Source organism: Sebastes fasciatus, chromosome 14 (genome assembly GCF_043250625.1).
Source record: "Sebastes fasciatus isolate fSebFas1 chromosome 14, fSebFas1.pri, whole genome shotgun sequence".
In the NCBI taxonomy this organism is placed as follows: Eukaryota; Metazoa; Chordata; class Actinopteri; order Perciformes; family Sebastidae; genus Sebastes; species Sebastes fasciatus.
In genome coordinates, this window is record NC_133808.1 from 32,867,518 (window position 1) to 32,886,002 (window position 18,485).

At 49.9% G+C, this 18,485-nt stretch overlaps 1 protein-coding gene across 4 annotated transcripts in view; it reads right to left on the reverse strand.

The window, feature by feature from the left end:
• The window catches only part of ttn.2 (titin, tandem duplicate 2), a 235,068-nt gene that overhangs the window by 65,185 nt on the left and 151,398 nt on the right, over positions 1-18,485 (reverse strand). For all 4 annotated transcript variants that reach the window (XM_074657997.1, XM_074658000.1, XM_074657999.1 and 1 more), the window contains 41 exons: positions 18,284-18,402; positions 18,006-18,186; positions 17,615-17,917; positions 16,913-17,527; positions 16,137-16,439; positions 15,887-16,043; positions 15,641-15,783; positions 15,207-15,325; positions 12,572-12,749; positions 12,166-12,450; positions 11,770-12,063; positions 11,385-11,684; positions 10,955-11,263; positions 10,432-10,658; positions 9,726-10,040; positions 8,764-8,878; positions 8,247-8,555; positions 7,971-8,152; positions 7,731-7,860; positions 7,487-7,638; positions 7,188-7,335; positions 6,873-7,093; positions 6,664-6,760; positions 6,223-6,519; positions 5,713-6,012; positions 5,311-5,625; positions 4,999-5,222; positions 4,666-4,816; positions 4,304-4,585; positions 3,911-4,213; positions 3,414-3,719; positions 3,046-3,327; positions 2,734-2,921; positions 2,483-2,594; positions 2,259-2,397; positions 1,899-2,062; positions 1,656-1,807; positions 1,400-1,556; positions 1,011-1,292; positions 411-710; positions 26-319 (listed from right to left, as the gene is read on the reverse strand). In XM_074657997.1, the coding sequence (XP_074514098.1) occupies positions 26-319; positions 411-710; positions 1,011-1,292; positions 1,400-1,556; positions 1,656-1,807; positions 1,899-2,062; positions 2,259-2,397; positions 2,483-2,594; positions 2,734-2,921; positions 3,046-3,327; positions 3,414-3,719; positions 3,911-4,213; positions 4,304-4,585; positions 4,666-4,816; positions 4,999-5,222; positions 5,311-5,625; positions 5,713-6,012; positions 6,223-6,519; positions 6,664-6,760; positions 6,873-7,093; positions 7,188-7,335; positions 7,487-7,638; positions 7,731-7,860; positions 7,971-8,152; positions 8,247-8,555; positions 8,764-8,878; positions 9,726-10,040; positions 10,432-10,658; positions 10,955-11,263; positions 11,385-11,684; positions 11,770-12,063; positions 12,166-12,450; positions 12,572-12,749; positions 15,207-15,325; positions 15,641-15,783; positions 15,887-16,043; positions 16,137-16,439; positions 16,913-17,527; positions 17,615-17,917; positions 18,006-18,186; positions 18,284-18,402 (9,450 nt within the window). The remainder of the gene's footprint in view (positions 1-25; positions 320-410; positions 711-1,010; positions 1,293-1,399; positions 1,557-1,655; positions 1,808-1,898; positions 2,063-2,258; positions 2,398-2,482; positions 2,595-2,733; positions 2,922-3,045; positions 3,328-3,413; positions 3,720-3,910; positions 4,214-4,303; positions 4,586-4,665; positions 4,817-4,998; positions 5,223-5,310; positions 5,626-5,712; positions 6,013-6,222; positions 6,520-6,663; positions 6,761-6,872; positions 7,094-7,187; positions 7,336-7,486; positions 7,639-7,730; positions 7,861-7,970; positions 8,153-8,246; positions 8,556-8,763; positions 8,879-9,725; positions 10,041-10,431; positions 10,659-10,954; positions 11,264-11,384; positions 11,685-11,769; positions 12,064-12,165; positions 12,451-12,571; positions 12,750-15,206; positions 15,326-15,640; positions 15,784-15,886; positions 16,044-16,136; positions 16,440-16,912; positions 17,528-17,614; positions 17,918-18,005; positions 18,187-18,283; positions 18,403-18,485) is intronic.

An 18,485-nucleotide genomic window follows, 5' to 3' on the forward strand; every position in this document is an offset into this window, starting at 1 on the left:
GCCGGGGTTTTGTCCTGTATCTCACCCAGTTTTTCCTGGCAGAGGATGGGCACGGTGGTGTCGGGTCTGCTGAGGCCGATGGCGTTCTCGGCCCTCACTCTGAAGCGGTAGGTCTTTCCTTCCTCCAGACCGGTCACATGACTCTCAGGGATGCTGACGACCTTCCACTCGTCCCACTCCTTCTCGCCCTCTTCCTGATACTCCACCAGGAAGCCCGTGATCTCACTTCCCCCGTTGCGGTCGGGCCAGTTCCAGACCAACCACACCTCCGTCTTGTCCACGTCGGCATGGTGCAGGTCTTTGGGAGGACCAGGAGGGACTGGAGGGATGGGAGAAAAGACATTTAGGTTTGAACTTGTGAATTTAATTTAACAATCTGCTGATCAAGTTTTGACTGTGCGGTTACTCACAGAGCGGGTTCATCGCCTTGATGGACTTTCGCGTCTCAACGTAATCGCTACGTCCGTACTGGTTCTCAGCAGCGACCCTGAACGTGTAGGACGTGCCCTCCATCAGGTACTTCAGCGTCATGCTGCGTTTCTTGGACGTGGAGCAGACAGGAACCCACTGAGTGGACGCCATGTCTTTCTTCTCCACCACGAAGTTGGTGAGGCGAACGCCGCCGCTGTCCTCTGGGTCCTTCCAGGACAGGTAGGCGGAGTCACTCCTGACGTCGGTCACCCGGAGGTGCTGGATGGGACCGGGTTTGTCTGAAGAAAACATACGAGGTAACGTCACAAAACTGTTGGGCTTCACTTTTTATTAGCGGCAGATACAAAATCTGGTATCCTGCTGACACTGCAAAGAACTAATTTATTTCCTATACACCAAACACCGAAGCAAATTCCTTGTAAGTAAATAACCTACTTGGCCATAAACCTTCTGAAAATGGAATTTACTAAATGTTTTATATCAATCACAGAGACGATTGATTATCCTCCCCAAACTGTTCAGAGCAAACACACACAAAAAAGTGCTGAATCACACAAGTGTATTCAAGCAGTTCTTACCGAAGACCAGCACGGTGCAGATGGCGGTCTTGGATCCGACTGGGTTCTCTGCTGTTAGGGTGTAGTCTCCACAGTCGCCGCGGTTACAGAACCTCATCTCCAGCTTGGTGCCGGCCTGGTTGGTGTCGATGTCGGCCCTGGTAGGCACCTCGGCGTCGTTCTTTTGCCAGGTGACGGTGGGGAACGGGACGCCTTTGATGGCGGCCATCAGAGTGATGTGAGTGCCGGCCATGGCCTTCACCTCTCGGGTCATTGCCGCATCCAGAATCATTTCCGGGGGCTCTGAGGAGGGTGACGGGGGTGTAGGAGAAACAGTAATATCACATTTGATGTACAAAAAATCTGAGTCGGTTCAGATAATACTCAACCACACAGCGATGAAGACTCACCAAGTCTGTCTTGCACTTTGATCGGCTCCTTCAAGTTAGCTGGGTCGGACTCTCCGGCGGCGTTGACCGCCATGACTCTGAAGCGGTACAGAGCACCATCCTCCAGGTTGATCACCTTAAACTTGGTCTCCTGGCAGGAGTCTGGAGTCTGGTTCACCTGAGGACAGCAGCGGGACAAGAGTTCAGTTTAATTTTATTTAAGATTAAGAAGATGCAGTGTGAAAGTCATAAAAGTCCTCCGGGCAGCAGATTTCACCTTGGACCACTCCTCCTCTGCGGCCTTCTGGAACTCCAGCAGGTATCCGAAGATCTTTCCTCTGCCGGTGTCGGTGGGCGGCTCCCAGGACAGAGTCACCGACTCCTTGGTGAAGTCGATGGCCTCGAAGTTCACCGGAGGACCGGGTTTCACTGCGGTAAAGAACAGGGAGGAGTTCTTGTTGTGAGTAGGATACAGTAACAGCAATAAGATAAAGTGTCGCTGTAAGAGGTGTGAACTTACCGATGGGATCTTTGGCGAAGACGGGTTTGGACGGTGGGCTCGGGTCTCCGGCTCCCACCACGTTCTCAGCGCTGACTCTGAACTCGTACTCGCAGCCTTTCAGCAGCTCCATCACCCAGTACTCCACCTTCGGACAGATTCTCTCCGTGTTGCAGCGAACCCACCTGGAAGCAGAAACATCACTGGTTAATCTATGAGCCGCTGGGAAACATCAAACCATCCATCCATTTGCTTCCTCTTATCCGGTGCCGGGTCGCGAGGCCAGAAGGCGTAGCGGGGTACTCCAGACGTCGGGTAAACACAGTCTGAAAACTAACTAAAACTGAACTAAAACTAGCCAACACACTCTGAAACCTGTACCTTTTGGCCATGGTCTCCTTCCTCTCCACGATGTAGCCTGTGATCGGTTTTCCTCCGTCAGCAGGTGGTTCCCAGCTGATGAGAGCCGAGTCGTGGTAGGCCTCCTTCACCGTGGGTTGTTTAGGAGCGTCGGGCACATCTGGAGGAAACAAACAAACAAACCGACATCAGACACACTTGTACATCATCTCGGTGTGAACGTGTCAGTCGGTGTCAGGGCTTACTGAAGACGTCTCTGGCCTTGCTCTCTGCAGACAGCAGCGGTTCACTGATGCCGTATATGTTCTGAGCCATGATCCTGATGATGTAATCACGGCCTTCGATCAGTTTCGGCACCTGAAGCAACAGACAGACAGCGGCAGGCAGACGTCAGGTCAGTGGCTGTCTACTGAAAACCTCAGTACTTTTTTGGTTGCTAAAGCCTTCAGGACCACTAACTAGTTTATCTAGTTACTATAGTTACTGATGTGCTCACCCTGCAGGTGGTCCTGGTGCAGGACGAGATGACGGGCATCCACAGTTCTCTGTTGGTGTCTCTCTTCTCGATGATGTAGTTGGAGACGGCGCAGCCTCCGTCATCCAGAGGGGGGTTCCAGGAGATCACCATGTAGTTCCTGTAGACCTCGTTGAAGACCACAGGGCCCTCCGGAGGCTGAGGACGGTCTGACGGGGACCAAGCGTTGACACACACAGGTGTCAGGTTTATTGGGTTTTAAAATCTGGAAACATATTTGCACTATCTTGAACTACTTGATCCATCGTATGCTCTACTGGAGCAGCGACTCACCGACTACGGTGATGGTGCAGATCCCTGTGCGAGATCCGCAGGCGTTCTCCACGCTGACGCAGTAGCAGCCGCTGTGCTCCCTCTTGGCCTTGCCGATGGTGAGGCTGAGGTGGCGGGCGGTGCTGTGGAGGCTGATCTCATCGTCCGCCTTCAGCTCCTCCTCGTTCTTCGTCCAGGCGATAGCCGGGGCCGGTTTGCCACCGAAGCGTCCCGACAGCGTGCATGTGTCTCCCACCTTCACCATCATCTTGTCTCTGAAGTCCAGGTCAAGAGTGGGCGGTTCTGGGGGGGGGGGGACACATTCAGACGTTAATAATGTCGTATCGGATATTCTGTATCGGAGCATCTCTAGTTTTTTCATCACTCACCGAGCTCGTCCTTGCACTGGACAGGTTTGGTGGCGAAGGACGGTTTTCCCTGTCCCACATGGTTGATGGCGGAGACCCTGAACTCGTGGCTCGAGCCGTCCTTCAGCCCCGTCAGTGTGAACTTCCTGTCCATCAGCTTGGTGTCTCCTCCTACTCGTACGAAGTTGTCCCGGCCAACCATGCGGGACTCCAGGACGTACTCGGTCACCTCGGCGCCACCGTCGTACTTGGGCGGCCTCCAGGCGACTGAGAGGGAGTCCTTAGTGATGGCGGTGATATGCAGGTCTTCTGGGCGCTCCGGGACGGCTGGAGGACACATAAACGTGATTGAAGGACACTTTCTCATATTCTGAATCAAACTCAAAAACATAAACACGTTTTTTACTTGTAAATTTGTGACATCAATCTCAGAAATTCAGAGTTTTTTCTTGTAACATTCCCCCCCTCCCCCGGTCCTGTAAAGTCCGATATTTCAGGTCGTTGTGTGTCTGACTCACAGATGGGGTCCTTGATGAGAACCATCTTGTCGGTCTCGATGAACGGTCCCATGCCGATGATGTTCTCAGCCGCGATCCTGAAGAAGTAGCCCTTGCCGTCGATGAGTCCCTGCACCACGGCGTTGTTCCTCGTCACCGTGTAGGACACCGACGTCCAGCCCATGCGGTCCGACTCCCTCTTCTCGATGATGTAGTTGGTGATGGCCGAGCCGCCGTCATCCTCGGGGGTGTACCAGGTCAGCTTGCAGGAGTCGTTGGTCAGATTCTCGCCGGCGAAGGGAAGACCGACCGGTCCGGGGACGTCTGGAGGGAGGGGGACAGACAGGAAGTCAGACATCTATGTGCGCACATACGGAGGCATCCTGTAAACCCTACTTCAGAAATGGGACTCACCCAGGACCTCCACGATGACGGCCTTCTTCCTCTCTCCGCCCTCGTTCTTGGCGCTCAGCATGTACATGCCCTGGTGTTGGCGTCTGCAGTTCTTGATGACCAGCGAATTGGAGATGCCCGTCGTCTCCACCACGGACTCTTTAGGCACCTCGGCGTCGTCCCGGGACCAGGAGATCTGGGGGGCGGGTTTACCGGACACGTAGGCGATGATGCGGATGGTGGCGCCAGCGTGGACCACGATCTTCTCCTTCACCGAGGCGTCCAGGTCCATCTCAGGGGGAACTGGATGAGGGAGGGACAGTTTTTATTTAATAAAATATTCTGTTGTCCACAGTTCAACGTGAGGTGGATCAGAGTCTTACTTGTTCTGTCTTTGACCTCGATCAGCTCAGACACCAGTCCCGGTTCTCCAACTCCGGCGACGTTCACGGCTCGGACTCTGAAGCGGTACAGACCACCTTCCTTCAGACCAGCAACCACGAACTTGGTTCCTCTAATCTCTGTGTCCTTCGCCTGGATAGAGACGAGAGGAAAATCAGACTCAATCAACTCTCAATCCCTAAAACAGGAAAACATGACGCTGTACGTGATGGAGTGACACCTTCTTCTCCTTTAGTGACACCTCGTTCTCTCTCTGAACGATCAGTCTTTTGCATTTTTAGTAGTTATTTTTATGACATCAGTTTGGTTCCTACCTTCTGCCAGCTCTCGTCGCTCTCGGGCTCCTTCTCCTCCTCGTCGGCGCTCAGCAGCAACTTCCTCTGAGCCTTCTTCTCCTCCTCCTCCTTGTTCACCTCCTTGAACTCCGCAATGTAACCCGTGACCTTTGACCCTCCGTCATCCACGGGGGGAATCCACTCCAGCTCCACCGTTGACTTCGTCCAGTCCGTCACCTTCGGAGTGGGCGGCCCGGGAGGCACTGCACAGAGTCACCCAGAGGTTATACTCATATCATATCATATTATATTATATTATATTATATTATATTATTATTAACATTAACTTACTGAGGGGGTCTCTGCAGAGTGCGGGGTCCGAGGGCAAACTGGGCAGACCGCAGCCAGCGGCGTTGGCGGCGATGACCCTGAACTGGTACGTGTAGCCCGTCTGCAGGACGGTGATGATGCAGTTGTTGCCCAGAGGCAGCGCTCGGAGCGGGTCGTGGGTTGCGCGGACCCAGCGCTTGGCGGTGGTCTCCATCTTCTCCACGAAGTAGCCGGTGATCGAGGAGCCGCCGTCGTACTTGGGCTCCTCCCAGTTGACGGTCATGGACTCCAGACTGACGTCCGTTAAGGTCGGCTTCTCGCACTGACCTGGGACGGCTGCAAGAGGACGGGATGGTCATCAATAATCAATACGTCATCAATAATGATTTCATTATTGATGATTTAAGACTGATCTGAACTCACTGAAGAGGTTTCTGGCCTTCTCCGGCTCACTGACCAGCGGAGGACCGACTCCAAACTTGTTCTGGGCCATGACCCTGAACTCGTACTCGTGGCTCTCCGTCAGCCGGGTCACCACGTAGGCGCACTCCTTGAGGTCGTTGGACACGTGGACCCAGGACTTCCTGTTATCCTCGCGCTTCTCAACCACGTAGTTGGTGATCTTGGATCCGCCGTCGTCTTTGGGAGCGTTCCAGGCCAGGCCGATTCTCTCCGCAAACACCTCGGTGAACTTGATGGGTCCGACGCACTGGCCGGGAGGTCCTGCAGGGGGGCGGGAGGGGAAGGAAATAGATAAACGACGTTAACCACGATAGATTCTCAAACCTGTAAATAATAAAATGGTATCTGTAATGCTATGCTAAGTCTCGGCCTCAGAAGTAACGCTAGGTACAAAATAATGTTTGCATAGATAAAAAAAAAAATTCCTATCACAACCTGGTGTGACGAAGTGTTAAGGTTTGTGTTTCTCACCGAGCACGGCGACCCTGATGTCCTTGGTGGCGGTGCCCAGGCTGTTGGTGGCCGTCAGGCTGTAGAGGGCGCTGTCGTGCCGGCTGGCCTGCTGGATCAGCAGCGTGCACTTGTCCTGGGTCACCAGTTTGTTCATGTGCTGGTCGTACTGGACGGCGGCTTTCTCCTCGGGTTTGGCCAGGCTGGCTTTCTGCCAGGTGAGCGTGGGGAATGGACAGCCGCTCACCTTCGCCACAATGCTGACATCACAGCCCTCCTCGCCCTCCATGGCCTCACGCAGTTCGATGGTGGGAGCGCCTGCAGGGACACGCCAGATGCTTTATGAACGTGGCACAACGAAACTAACCAACTGGAGAGGTTGAATGCAACACCCTGAAATCTTATTATATTATATATATATAGTCTAAAAAGATAAGCTTAGCTGAAATCTGTGACACTCACATGTCTGATCCTTGATGAACAGGGGTCCGGCGGTGGCGGAGGGTCGGCTGGGTCCGGCGGCGTTCACAGCTTTTACTCTGAACTCATATTCTGCTCCCTGCACATCAAGAACAACACTATTAATTCAGTAAAAGTGTAATAATGAGCATTAATGAAGGCAGGAAGTGGTGAAGTGAGGGTGGCGGATCCTCTGAGGGACGTGAACCGACCTCCTTCAGGTCCTCCACCACGAAGCTGAGCTCCTCCACGTCTCTCTTGTTGCACTGCTTCCACGTCTCCTTCTCCTTGCCGCTGGTGTCCCAGCTCAAACGCTCGATGATGTAATGCTTCACTGGAGAGCCGCCGTTGTTCTTGGGAGGCTCCCAGCTCAGAGTGACGGTGTTCTTCGTCACCAGGTTGACCGTGACCTTGATTGGGGGGTCGGGGGGGTCTGAGGAAGAGCAGGAAGAAGAAGAGGTGGATTAGCGTTTAGCGAACAATTCCAGCAAGGTTTTGGCAGTTTGTCTCTGTCGGTGCGTCCTCACAGATGGGGTCTCTGGCCCGGACGGGGTCACTGGTGACGGTGAACGGGCCGAATCCGAGTCTGTTCTCAGCTCGGACCCTGAACAGGTAGTCCTGACCTTCCAGCAGGCCCGGCACCACGTAGGCCATGCTGGCACAGGCTGCGTTCACCTGATAACAAACCAACCCATCAGTTAATAATCAATAACAAGTTGCATTAAAGAAATTAGTGGCATTAAAACAAATTAGTTTGACAGCCTGAGCTGAAATTCTACCTGTGGAAACTTTTTTGTAAAAGAGGAACTACAATAACAATGTTCACCTTTGTCCAGGCCTTGTCGGAGACACATTTCTTCTCCACAAGGTAGCTCTTGATTCTCTCTCCTCCGTCGTTGTCGGGGAGTTTCCAGATCAGCCTCATGGTTGACCGGGTGACGTCGGTAACTCTCAGCTCCTTCACCGGTCCGGGGACGTCTGCAACAGCCGGGAGGAATATCACAGTCAGAGATCCGAGAACAAAGCCAACACTCACTCCAACGTACTATATACCAACAACGTAGACACACCGAGGACGTTGACAAAGACGTTGACGTGTTTCTGTCCGGACTTGTTCTTGGCGGTGATGTTGTAGCGTCCAGAGTGGCTCCTCAGACTGACGGGGATGCTCACAATGGACGTGGTGTCTGTGGACTCAACCTGAATACAAGAAAACAGTTTGAACATTCGACCTTGATAGCAGATAGTGTTCTATAAACTGTACAACTTTCTTCGTAAATATGAGAATAGAAGAAAGATGCAGGTCTCACCGCGGAGTCCACAGGCAGGGTGTGCAGCTTGTTCTTCTTGTGCGTCTTGGCTTTGCCATAAAAGTCCCAGGTTACCTTGGGAACAGGGCGGCCAGTGATGGTGGCGGGGATCATGATCGGATCTCCAGCACGGATGTACAACAGGTCGTCGACGATTAAGTCGATGGAGATGGAAGGACCGACTGCAGAGTAAGAAAACATCAGGACATCAGTACAAACTTTTGGGATAAAGATTAACATCTATTTATTGAATTGAGACTTTAAAGTGCGACATACGCTGGACGTCCTCAATCAGAACCTCGTCGGTGCGGGGGCTGGGGTCGGAGTCGCCAATGTCGTTGACGGCGATGACCCTGAAGTGGTAGCGTTTCAGCTCGCGGAGGCTGGGCATGGTGAACTCGGTGGTGGGGATGAGGGAGTCGTGGTCATTCACACTCACCCACCCTGATGAGCCCTCATCCTGGATCTGGATGATGTAGCCCTTGACGGGGCTTCCTCCGTCCCTCTCTGGTGGCTTCCAGGACAGCTTGACGCTGTACTTGTTCTTATCAACCACCACGGGGGCGGCGGGCATGCTTGGAGGAGCTGGAGTGGAGAGCAGCGGTTTGTAAGAATAGTATCCAGTTTGGGAAAATCAAATTCATCATCTTCCAAAACACAGAGAACCCAGTCTGTCCCAGACTACCGATCTGGATTAATAACGGTGATTTGGGTTGTTTTGGTATTATATATAAACGTTCATTTTGGTATGTAGGGCTTATTTATTATCCAACGCCTGTTGTTTTATACTCACTGAGTGGATTGACGGCAAAGGCAGAGTCGGACGGTCCGCTGAACGGTCCAGTTCCTGCAGAATTGGTGGCAGCAACCCTGAACTCGTACTCTGTTCCTTCGATCAGACGCATCACCTGGGAGACACAGAAAGATGAGTGGATTCAACAGACTTCTTGTGGCTAGCGGGTCTTCTTAAAGGATTGTGAAGGATCTTCCTAATGGCCTGTGACAGAACATCCTGAAGGTCTGTGAAGGACCTTCTTAAAAGATCTTCGACAGACCTTTTTTTTAAAGTCTATAATGGAATTTTCTAAATGTTTGCGATGGACCCTCCCAAATGTCCGCAACAGACCATCCTGAAGGTTTTTGATGGACTATTCTAAAGGTCTGTAACAGACCCTTTAAAGGTTTGTGATGGACCTTCCTAAAGGTCTATAAAGGACCATCCCAAAGGTTTCTGATAGACCATTCTATGGGTCAAAGACCTTTTAAAAGGTCTGTAAAGGACTTCTTAAAAGGTCTTCGACAGACCTTTTTTAAAGTTTATAATAGAATTTTATAAAGATTTGTCATGGACCTTTCCAAAGGTCTGCAACAGACCAGAGCTGAAGGTCTACAAAGGACCACCCTAAAGGTTCTTGGATAGATAATTCTAAAGGTCTGTAACAGACCTTTGTAAAGGTTTGTGATGGACCTCTCTAACTCTCTCCAATGGGCCTACCTAAAGGCCTGGATGAAGCATCCTAAATGCTCAGTCCACGTTCAGGAAAGATCTGAGATAGATCTTAGAAGTCTTTCATGGACCTTCCTTACCGGGACAGTGTGTAGGATTTGGTGACATCTAGTGGTTGCAGGTTGCAACCAACTGAGCACCCCTCCGCTCACTCCTCCCTTTCTAAGACTGCGGTAACTTGAGCCGCCGAGTGCAAAAACCTGTGGTAACTCCGCGGTGCTAACAGAGACAAAGCCCCGGCAGCTCACCTGGTACTCCCAGCCTTTCGTGCCCCTCTTGGTGACCGGTCCCTTGTTACTTTTGGCCCAGTAGTCGGTGCCTTTCTCCCTCTTCTCCAGCCAGTAGCTGACGATCGCAGAGCCGCCGTTGTCTCTGGGAGGCTGCCAGGTCAGGGTCATGGAGGTCTTGGAGTACTCTGTGATGGTTGGTTTCTCTGGTGGGCCAGGAAGGCCGAATGGGTCCATGATCAAGACTTCCTCCGTCACACAGGGGTCAGATATACCGTAGCGATTCTGAGCTTTGACCCGGAACAGGTAGGACTTGTTGGTGTCCAGTTCCCAGACCTGCAGGAGAGGGAAGTGGTGATCTCATTAGAGTCAAGTAGGGCTTTACAAGACAACCCTGTTATTATTATTATTATCATTATTATCATTATTATTATTATTATTATCATCATTATTATCATTATTATCATTATTATCATTATTATTATCATCATTATTATCATTATTATTATTATTATCATTATTATTATTATTATTATCATTATTATCATTATTATTATTATTATTATCATCATTATTATCATTATTATTATTATCATCATTATTATCATTATTATCATTATTATTATTATTATTATTATCATCATCATCATCATTATCATTATTATTATTATTGTTGTTGTTGTTGTTGTTGTTGTTGTTGTTGTTGTTGTTATTATCAGGATCATACCCCAAATTTCTTGTCGATGACGCTGTTGTTAACCGCCTCCCACTGTGGTTCAGCTGGAGCTTCCTGTCCCTCTTCCACTGCCGGTTGCTCCGTCCCCACTTCCTTCTTCTCAACAATGTAGTTGGTGAGCGCGCTGCCACCATCTTCCAACGGTGCGTCCCACCGGAGGAAGCAAGACTTCGCCCTGATGTTGGACACGCTCACATTCCTGGGTGGAAGTGGTCGGTCTGAGAGGAGGGCAGAATCAAGTTAGTACATACTCCATTTTACTGACTAATAAGCAGCAGGCGAGGCGGATGGGCCCGGTTCATTTACGACTACTGGCTACAGATATTTCAGAGTCGTGGTCGGGGCCATAGATTCTAACTTACTGATATTTCAGAGTCGTGGTCCGGGCCATAGATTCTATCTTATTTATATTTCAGAGCCGTGGTCGGGGCCCTCCCTTAAATCGCCTACTGCTAATAAGCACATCCTGTGTTTTCTGCCTCTGAATGAGTCGATGAGGCGTGTTTCGACTCACCCAGTACCGTGACGTAGGTGGTGTGCTTGGCTGAACCCATGGTGTTGGTGGCGGTCACGGTGTAGCTGCCGCGGTCCCTCCGGTTGGTCGACGGGATGGACAGCTTGGTCTTTGCGTTCAACCTGCCGGTCACCTCCGTCTCAATCAGAAGAGTCTCAGTGGGCTTCTCAATCACCACGTCGTCCTTGGACCACTCGATCTTGGGGACGGGGAGGCCCAGGATGTCGGCAGGCATCTCGATGGGCTCGCCCTTCATCACGGTGATGCTGTCGCCCTTGAAGTGGATCAGCATGTGGACCTCAGGAGACACTGAGAGGGACAGGACGGGAACAAATCAGCACACAAAGAAAGACACTATTAGCATCCCTAATTTATTTTTAATACATCAAGAAAAATCTGCTGTGGTCCCAATCAAATCATTTGGCCTTACCTTCGTCGTCTATGATGATCACGGCCATCGGGATGGATGGCTCGCTCTCTCCCAATACGTTAGTACACTTGATCCTGAATTCATACTGCCAGTCCTCTTCCAGGCCCTCCACAGTCATGGTCATGTCAGGGCAGATCACCGTATTGCAGGGCTCGAAGGCCTGCTGGTCCTGCCTCTTCTTCTCAACAAAGTAGCCGAGGACGGGGCTGCCGCCGTCATTACGAGGTGGCTTCCAGGTCAATGCGACGGAGTTCTTGGTGCGCTCGGTGTAGTGGAACTTCTCGGGGTATGACGGTGGGCCTGCAGAACCACAAATTAGTTTTTAAGTCTCGGTTTGCTCACGAGAGCGAATTTTAGGCACTGAATCATTGATTTTAGGACTCACTCAGTGGGTCAACAGCCTTGATGGGTCCCAGCTCCCAGGCCGGGCCGAGGCCGTACTTGTTCCTGGCCATGACGCGGAACATGTACTCCTGTTCCGCCACGATGTTCCCGCACTCGCACTTGGACGAGATGGTTTCAACGGGCTGCCTCCACGTGTGCCCCTTGGCGTCTCTTCGCTCCACGATGAAGCCAGTCAGGTCGCTGCCTCCGTCGTCTACCGGGTCGTCCCAGTTCAGGAAGATCATCTTGCGAGTGATGACGATGGGCTTCAGGTCCGTGACGAGTCCGGGGACATCTGAAGATGAAAACAACAGTATCCTTCTGTGTTCAATTTTTATTTCATAACACCAAATTCATTTATCAAGTCTTGCCACGCCTTCCTGGACATTCCACTCACCCATGACATCCACTCTGCACCAGGCATTCTTGGTGCCGCTGGGGTTGCAAGCGGAGATGCCGTATCTGCCGCAGTCCTTCCTCTGGACGTTCATGATAGAAACGACGCTGTCGTTGCCCTCGGTGAGGATCTCCACGCGGTCTTTGTCAGGCTTTTTACCGTCCTTGGTCCAATCGATGCACGGGTAGGGCTTACCTGTGACTGTGGCGGGTAAACGGAGTGTCTCTCCAGCTCTGACGATCAAGCCGTCCTTGAAAGACAGGTCCATTTCAATCAGCGGCAACTCTGTGGAGGGCAACCAAGGAAAGACGCAAATACTTTGCATGAAACAACAAATTGACCTAATTAAATTCCAATTTCAGCCTCTTTTATTATTTGCTCCGACTTGCTGTTTTTGTCGGCTGACCTGCAGGATTCTTGACGAACACGGACTCTGTGAATCCTGGCGTTCCCTCTCCGGCAGAGTTGCAGCCGATGACTCTGACCATGTACTTGGCTCCCTCACGGACTCCATAGACGGTGAAGGCCCGGGTCTTCACCATCCGCTCTGTGGCCCTGGACCAGTCATTGGTACCAGCCATGACCTGAAGAACACCACGGAAAACAAAGAAACATTACGCCCCGGACACACAGGGAACGTCATGAGCACGTGGCGGCTGCATGAATCACCCGTCGGGTGTTCACACTAGCTGCGTTTCTGCTGCTATCAGCTCTTTCTTTCTACATAGAGTTTGCCTTTTAATGGCCATTTAATTTCACTATACGCCGATACGATAATACTTTATTGTCAGACAGGTCTGAAATGTGTTTTGCATAACAGCAGTTCCATTTGCAACATCACAAAAAGGACAAAGACAAGAAACAAGAATACGTACATTTAAACATTACAATCACAGAAGACGATATTCAGGGCCCTTTAACGTACGTTTGATCTGGGATTAGGCTCCATATTTAGTTTTAGGATTGACAGGTGTACAAAAGAGTGCTTCAGTCTAACCTTATTAAATCGTGGAACCCTGTATCTCTGATTTGATGGTAACAATTGATATTCACTGTTCAGGACATGGTTGGGGTCAGAGACGATGGTGTTGGTCAGCCTTAAGATGTTATTATGAGAGGCTGATTCATAGAGTTTCTCAAGGGGTTGACCTACTATCTTTGAGCAGATTTTCATTTGGTGAAGCAGTTTTGACTTTAAAGTAGTGGACAAACTCTTGTACCATGTAGTATAACAATACTGCAGGACACTCATAATCACAGAAGTAAAAAACAAAAGAAGAATTTGTTTACTCGCCCCAAAAGACCTGAGGCGGCGGAGAAAGTCAATTCTTTGTTTAGTCTTTTTACAGACAAATTCAATGTGGTCTTTCCAAGATAACAGATGATCAATCATTACTCCCAAATATTTATATGAAAATAACTGCTGGATTTTTTCGTTATAAATAACAATAGGAACTTTATGAGAGTCAGATGGTGACTCTTGTGTTAATCTTAAGAGCATTGCTGTCACTCCACTCGAAAAGAGGCATACCAGTGAATCAAATAGGGATTCAGTTCCCGCTGGACCATTTTTGACTCCAAGATGTCTGTCTGTATTGTATTGAAGGCTGATGAAGGTTTTTGGTTTGTCTAAATGTTTCGTAATAATATGAACCAGAGTGGCAACAGCGTCTTCTGTACCACAACCTTAACCCTTAAACCTTAAGCTTATATGCAAATTGATATGGATCGAGTTTGTCTTTTGTTGTACTGACAAGATATTGGAGCAGAATTCTTTCTAGAGATTTCATAATCACTGAGGTAAGGGCTATTGGTCTGAAATCCTTGTGTTCTTTAGGACATGATATTTTGGGTAAAGGTTTTATGTGCACAGTTTTCCATGACAGAGGTACAGTGTGCGTGTCTACGGAAGCCTGAAAGATTGGTTGCCACACTGGTGCCAGCTCGGTTGCAAAGTTCTTCAGAAGGAAAGCGCTGCATTCATCCGGTCCAGCAGCTTTCTTGGAATTTGTACACCGAAATGTTTTCCTAACATCTTCGACAGTGATGACAATTCTGTCTGAGGTAGTTGGTATAATAATTTTAAGTATTTCAGTGCACTTATCAGAACTGTCTAGTGATTCCAATCTGGTAAAGAAAGTGTTTAGGTCGTTGGCAAAGCAAAATTCATTATCTGTCACAATAGGTTTAGTTGGAGATGACATTCCTGTCATAGATTTCATGGTATCCCACACCTTTTTGGAGTTATTAGCTTTAAAGGGATCTTCCAGAAGCTGTCTGTGTGCCAGTTTTGCTTTCCTCGATTTGATTTTGAGCTCTTTTTTCTTTTCTGATAAATATCATTTATATTTATTTTAGACAGAGAAAGGTTAAGAAACGTGTGGTAATTTGTAAATAATAGTAATAATCCACAATTAAAACCCCGTACTATATTCATTCATGGAGCTCTGCAAGTCACTGCATGTTCTACAACACTGTCCGGCACATATTTCAGAATAAAAGCCTCGTGTTAACAAATGAAGGAATTTTGTCCACAGAAAAACCCTTGAGGGCTTTTATTTTGAAATGAAAGCAAGAAGCGTTGATTTAAAAATAAGTCTTTACTTTTTTTTCATCTCTGTAACATATTCTACAGATAGAGACATGTCAACTGTAGTAATGTTGCTGATATGATGTTAATATACAGTCAATAGATCACTTTCACTGTCTGTTGTTGCTGTGAGACACGCGGCACGCATGAAAAATAAGCGAGACCTCGAATCTCTAGAAGAGACGCAGCTGAGACGCGTCTCACGCGGGCAGTGTGAGACGCGTCTCACGCGGGCAGTGTGGCTGCTCTGTTAACACAAACGCCGGAATAAAAAACATCAGGTAACGCAGCTGCCACGCGCTGCTGACGTTCCTGGTGTGTTCCAGGCTTTAGTCTGAACTGAGATCCAGACAGTGTTGAGGTCATGAGTTGAGAAAAGTCTCATTGACAAATGTGAACCTGCGGCTACAGCGAGGCAGGAAGCTGATGATAGGTGACTTGATGATCTGACCTTATCCAAGTGGTATCCCAGGATCTCTCCTCCACCGTTGTCGGCAGGTGGGTCCCACTCCACGTCGATGGAGTTGCCGGTGGTCGCTGCCACTCGGGCGATTGGAGGTCCAGGAGGTACTACAGTGTCACAAATCAACACAGATGGGACATGTTACCTCTTAGACTGACTCTGTGTCCATGGACAGAAGTGTCCTGAATCTTATGGCGCATTCACATCAAGAGCAAAGAGAACTTTTTAATATATGAATTCAAAGCAAAGAGGCGAATATGATGCTTACTGCATGACTCTAGCTTTCTGATTAGCAGTTTGGTAAAGTATTTCAAATATGTAATTATTCAGAGGAAAGAAAGACCACATGGAGACGACCAGTTAAGACAACGAGGCGTTGATCAGAGTCGCGCTGAACACAGGTTTAAGAAGAGTGTACGTACAGATGAGAGCCTGGGCCGTCTTGGGATCGGAGGGGGGGCTGAACTTTCCGGGGCCGGCCTGGTTTTCAGCCGCCACCCTGAAGATGTACGTCAGCCCCTCCATCAGACCTTCAACGTTCAGCTCGGTGTTGGGGACGACGTCCCTGAAGAACAGCAAAGAGATATTTTAGTAAAATGGTATCGATGTGTTTTGATATTTCCTCTCACGTTAAACTCAGATAGAAAACAGGTTTAGTGTTTCCTCACCTGTTGACACGCGCCCAGTGTGAGCTGTTGATCTCGCGGCGCTCCACCCAGTATCCCACGATGGGGCTGCCTTTGTCGTCTGGCGCGTTCCATTTGACCAGCATGCTGTTGGCCGTGATGTCATCAATCTCTGGCTTATCGGGAGCCTCGGGAGGTTCTGAGGAGGACGGAAGGGACCAAAATCACAAAATGAATATGAACACAAACAATAGCTTAGCTCGTAGCGTGAACAGGAGCGATGATTAAATACCGAAAGGATTCTTGGCGATGAGCGGTTTGGAGACGCAGTGCGGACCGGGGCCAAACTTGTTCTCGGCCATGACCCTGAAGAGGTACTCCTTCTTCTCGATGAGTTTGGGCACCAGGTAGCGGCACCCTCTCAGCGTGGAGGTGACGCAGCTATAGCCGATCTCCAGCTTGGAGTTGTCCTTCTTCTCCAGAGTGTAGTTGAGGATCTCGCTGCCGCCGTCGTCTAGAGGAGGATCCCACTTGCAAATCACCGAGTTCTTACTCACCTCCTCGAATCTGAAGTTCACCGGAGGCCCCGGAGTATCTGTGGACAGACGGAACCGCCATGTTTTTACTCGTCAAATATAAGAAAGAGAGTTTTACCAAACCTGCACCGGCTGCGATAATAACGCAGTAACACAAATGAACACATATGAAACTACAAAAACCTGATGAATCCTTCGGTACCAACCAGGTCATACCAGCTTGTTGCGAAAGAGGGTCAATAACGCTCCAAACTTGCGCTAAATTTTGTCTCAACCAGCAGCTTAGTTTACAAGCATTTTAAGATATGTGGCAAACTAAGCAAAACAGTTAACCTACATATAGATTGCTTTTCATTTTGGCTCCTACAGCCGAGGGTTATGTTGCGCCGATACTTTACGATAATGACAAAAACGCTCTGTAGTCTACACCGAGGCATTAGGCATTTAGCTGCGTGGCCCCGTTTAATATCGGGTTTTCGGTAACCATCCCTAAATAAAAAGAGTTACCACAAAGAATAGAAATAGATCTCACCAAGCACGTTGACGTCGCAGGTCGCCGAGGCTCTGCCGTGGTCGTTCTCCAACTTCACCGTGTAGACGCCATGGTCGGCGCGGTACGAGTCCCGGATGATGATGGAGGACACGCCCCTGCGGCTGTCGTTGATCACCAGACGTTCGTTTATCGTCGGGTAGTCGGTATCCTCCACCTCTGGCTCTGCTGTCACCTCCTCCTTCTTTTCCTCCTCCTTCTTCTCATCCTCCTTCTTCTCCTCTCCCTCCTTTTTCTCCTCTCCCTCCTTTTTCTCCTCTCCCTCCTTCTTCTCCTCTCCTTCCTTCTTCTTCTCCTCTCCTTCCTTCTTCTTCTCCTCTCCTTCCTTCTTCTTCTCCTCTCCTTCCTTCTTCTCGGCCTCTCCTTCCTCCTTTTTCACCTCCTCCTTCTTCACCTCCTCTTTCTTCTCCACCTTCTTCTTCAGGGGTTTCTCGGGTCTCTTGCGGAGCGTCTCGGGTCGGATCCGCTGGTTGTTCCAGTACCAGGTGATCTCAGGGTACGGCGAGCCGGAGATGTTGGCGTCCAGGCAGATCTCATAGCCGCGCTTCACCTCGAGACCGGACTGCAGGCTGCCGCTCAGGAACACCTTCGGAGGATCTGAGAGAGAACACATTATTATTATTATTATTATTATGAGACACGAGAGTCCATCTGAACATCTCAGCATCCTGACGGCGTCCTCACCAACAGCGGACGAGATCTTGACGAAGGGCGTAGCGCGTGATGGCTCGCTGACCCCGGCGGCGTTCTCTGCTTTGACTCTGAAGGTGTACATCTTGCCCTCATTCAGCCCTCTGACGGTGTAAGACACGACGGGCACCAGGAAATCGTTGCACCGCTCCCACTTGTCCTCGCCCTTCTGCTGCTTCTCCAGGACGTAGCCCATGATCTTGGCGCCGCCGTCGTACATTGGAGGCTTCCAGGTCAGGGTGATGGTGTTGGATGTGGGGTTGTGGGTCTCTACATCCACCGGGGGGTCGGGAATGTCTGGGACGAGAGATTTCAGGTTTTTTTACACACTTACAAATTTGTGGAGTAATTAGTACCAAACAGCAGATGTCCGTTTTTTTCTTACGTTTCTGGTCCTCGGCGATGACCGGGTTGCGGAGCTCGATGAACTCTCCTCCCCCGATCTTGTTGACGGCCTGGACTCTGAAGTAGTACTCTCCATTGGGGATCAGGTCTTTGACGTTCCAGGTCAGCTTGTTCTCTCCGGACATCATGTTGACGTACGTCCTCCTGCCGGCCTCACGCCGCTGCACACACAACAAACAACAGAAACATCAGTTTCCAACCGTTCAGGCCCCGGTGTCCGATTTAAAATAAAATAAAAAATACGCCGCCGTGTCGGACCTGCATGACGTAGTGAACGATGGGGCTGCCGCCATCGTACTCTGGAGGATCCCAGGACACTTTGCAGGAGCTCTTTGTGATCTCAGAGGCCGCGATTTCCTTACATTGACCAGGAAGACCTGAAGACAGAAAGAGAGGCGTGTTGATCAGAAACCCTGGAGATCTACGTGATAACGTGAAAAACGTGGACGTGTGTGATGGC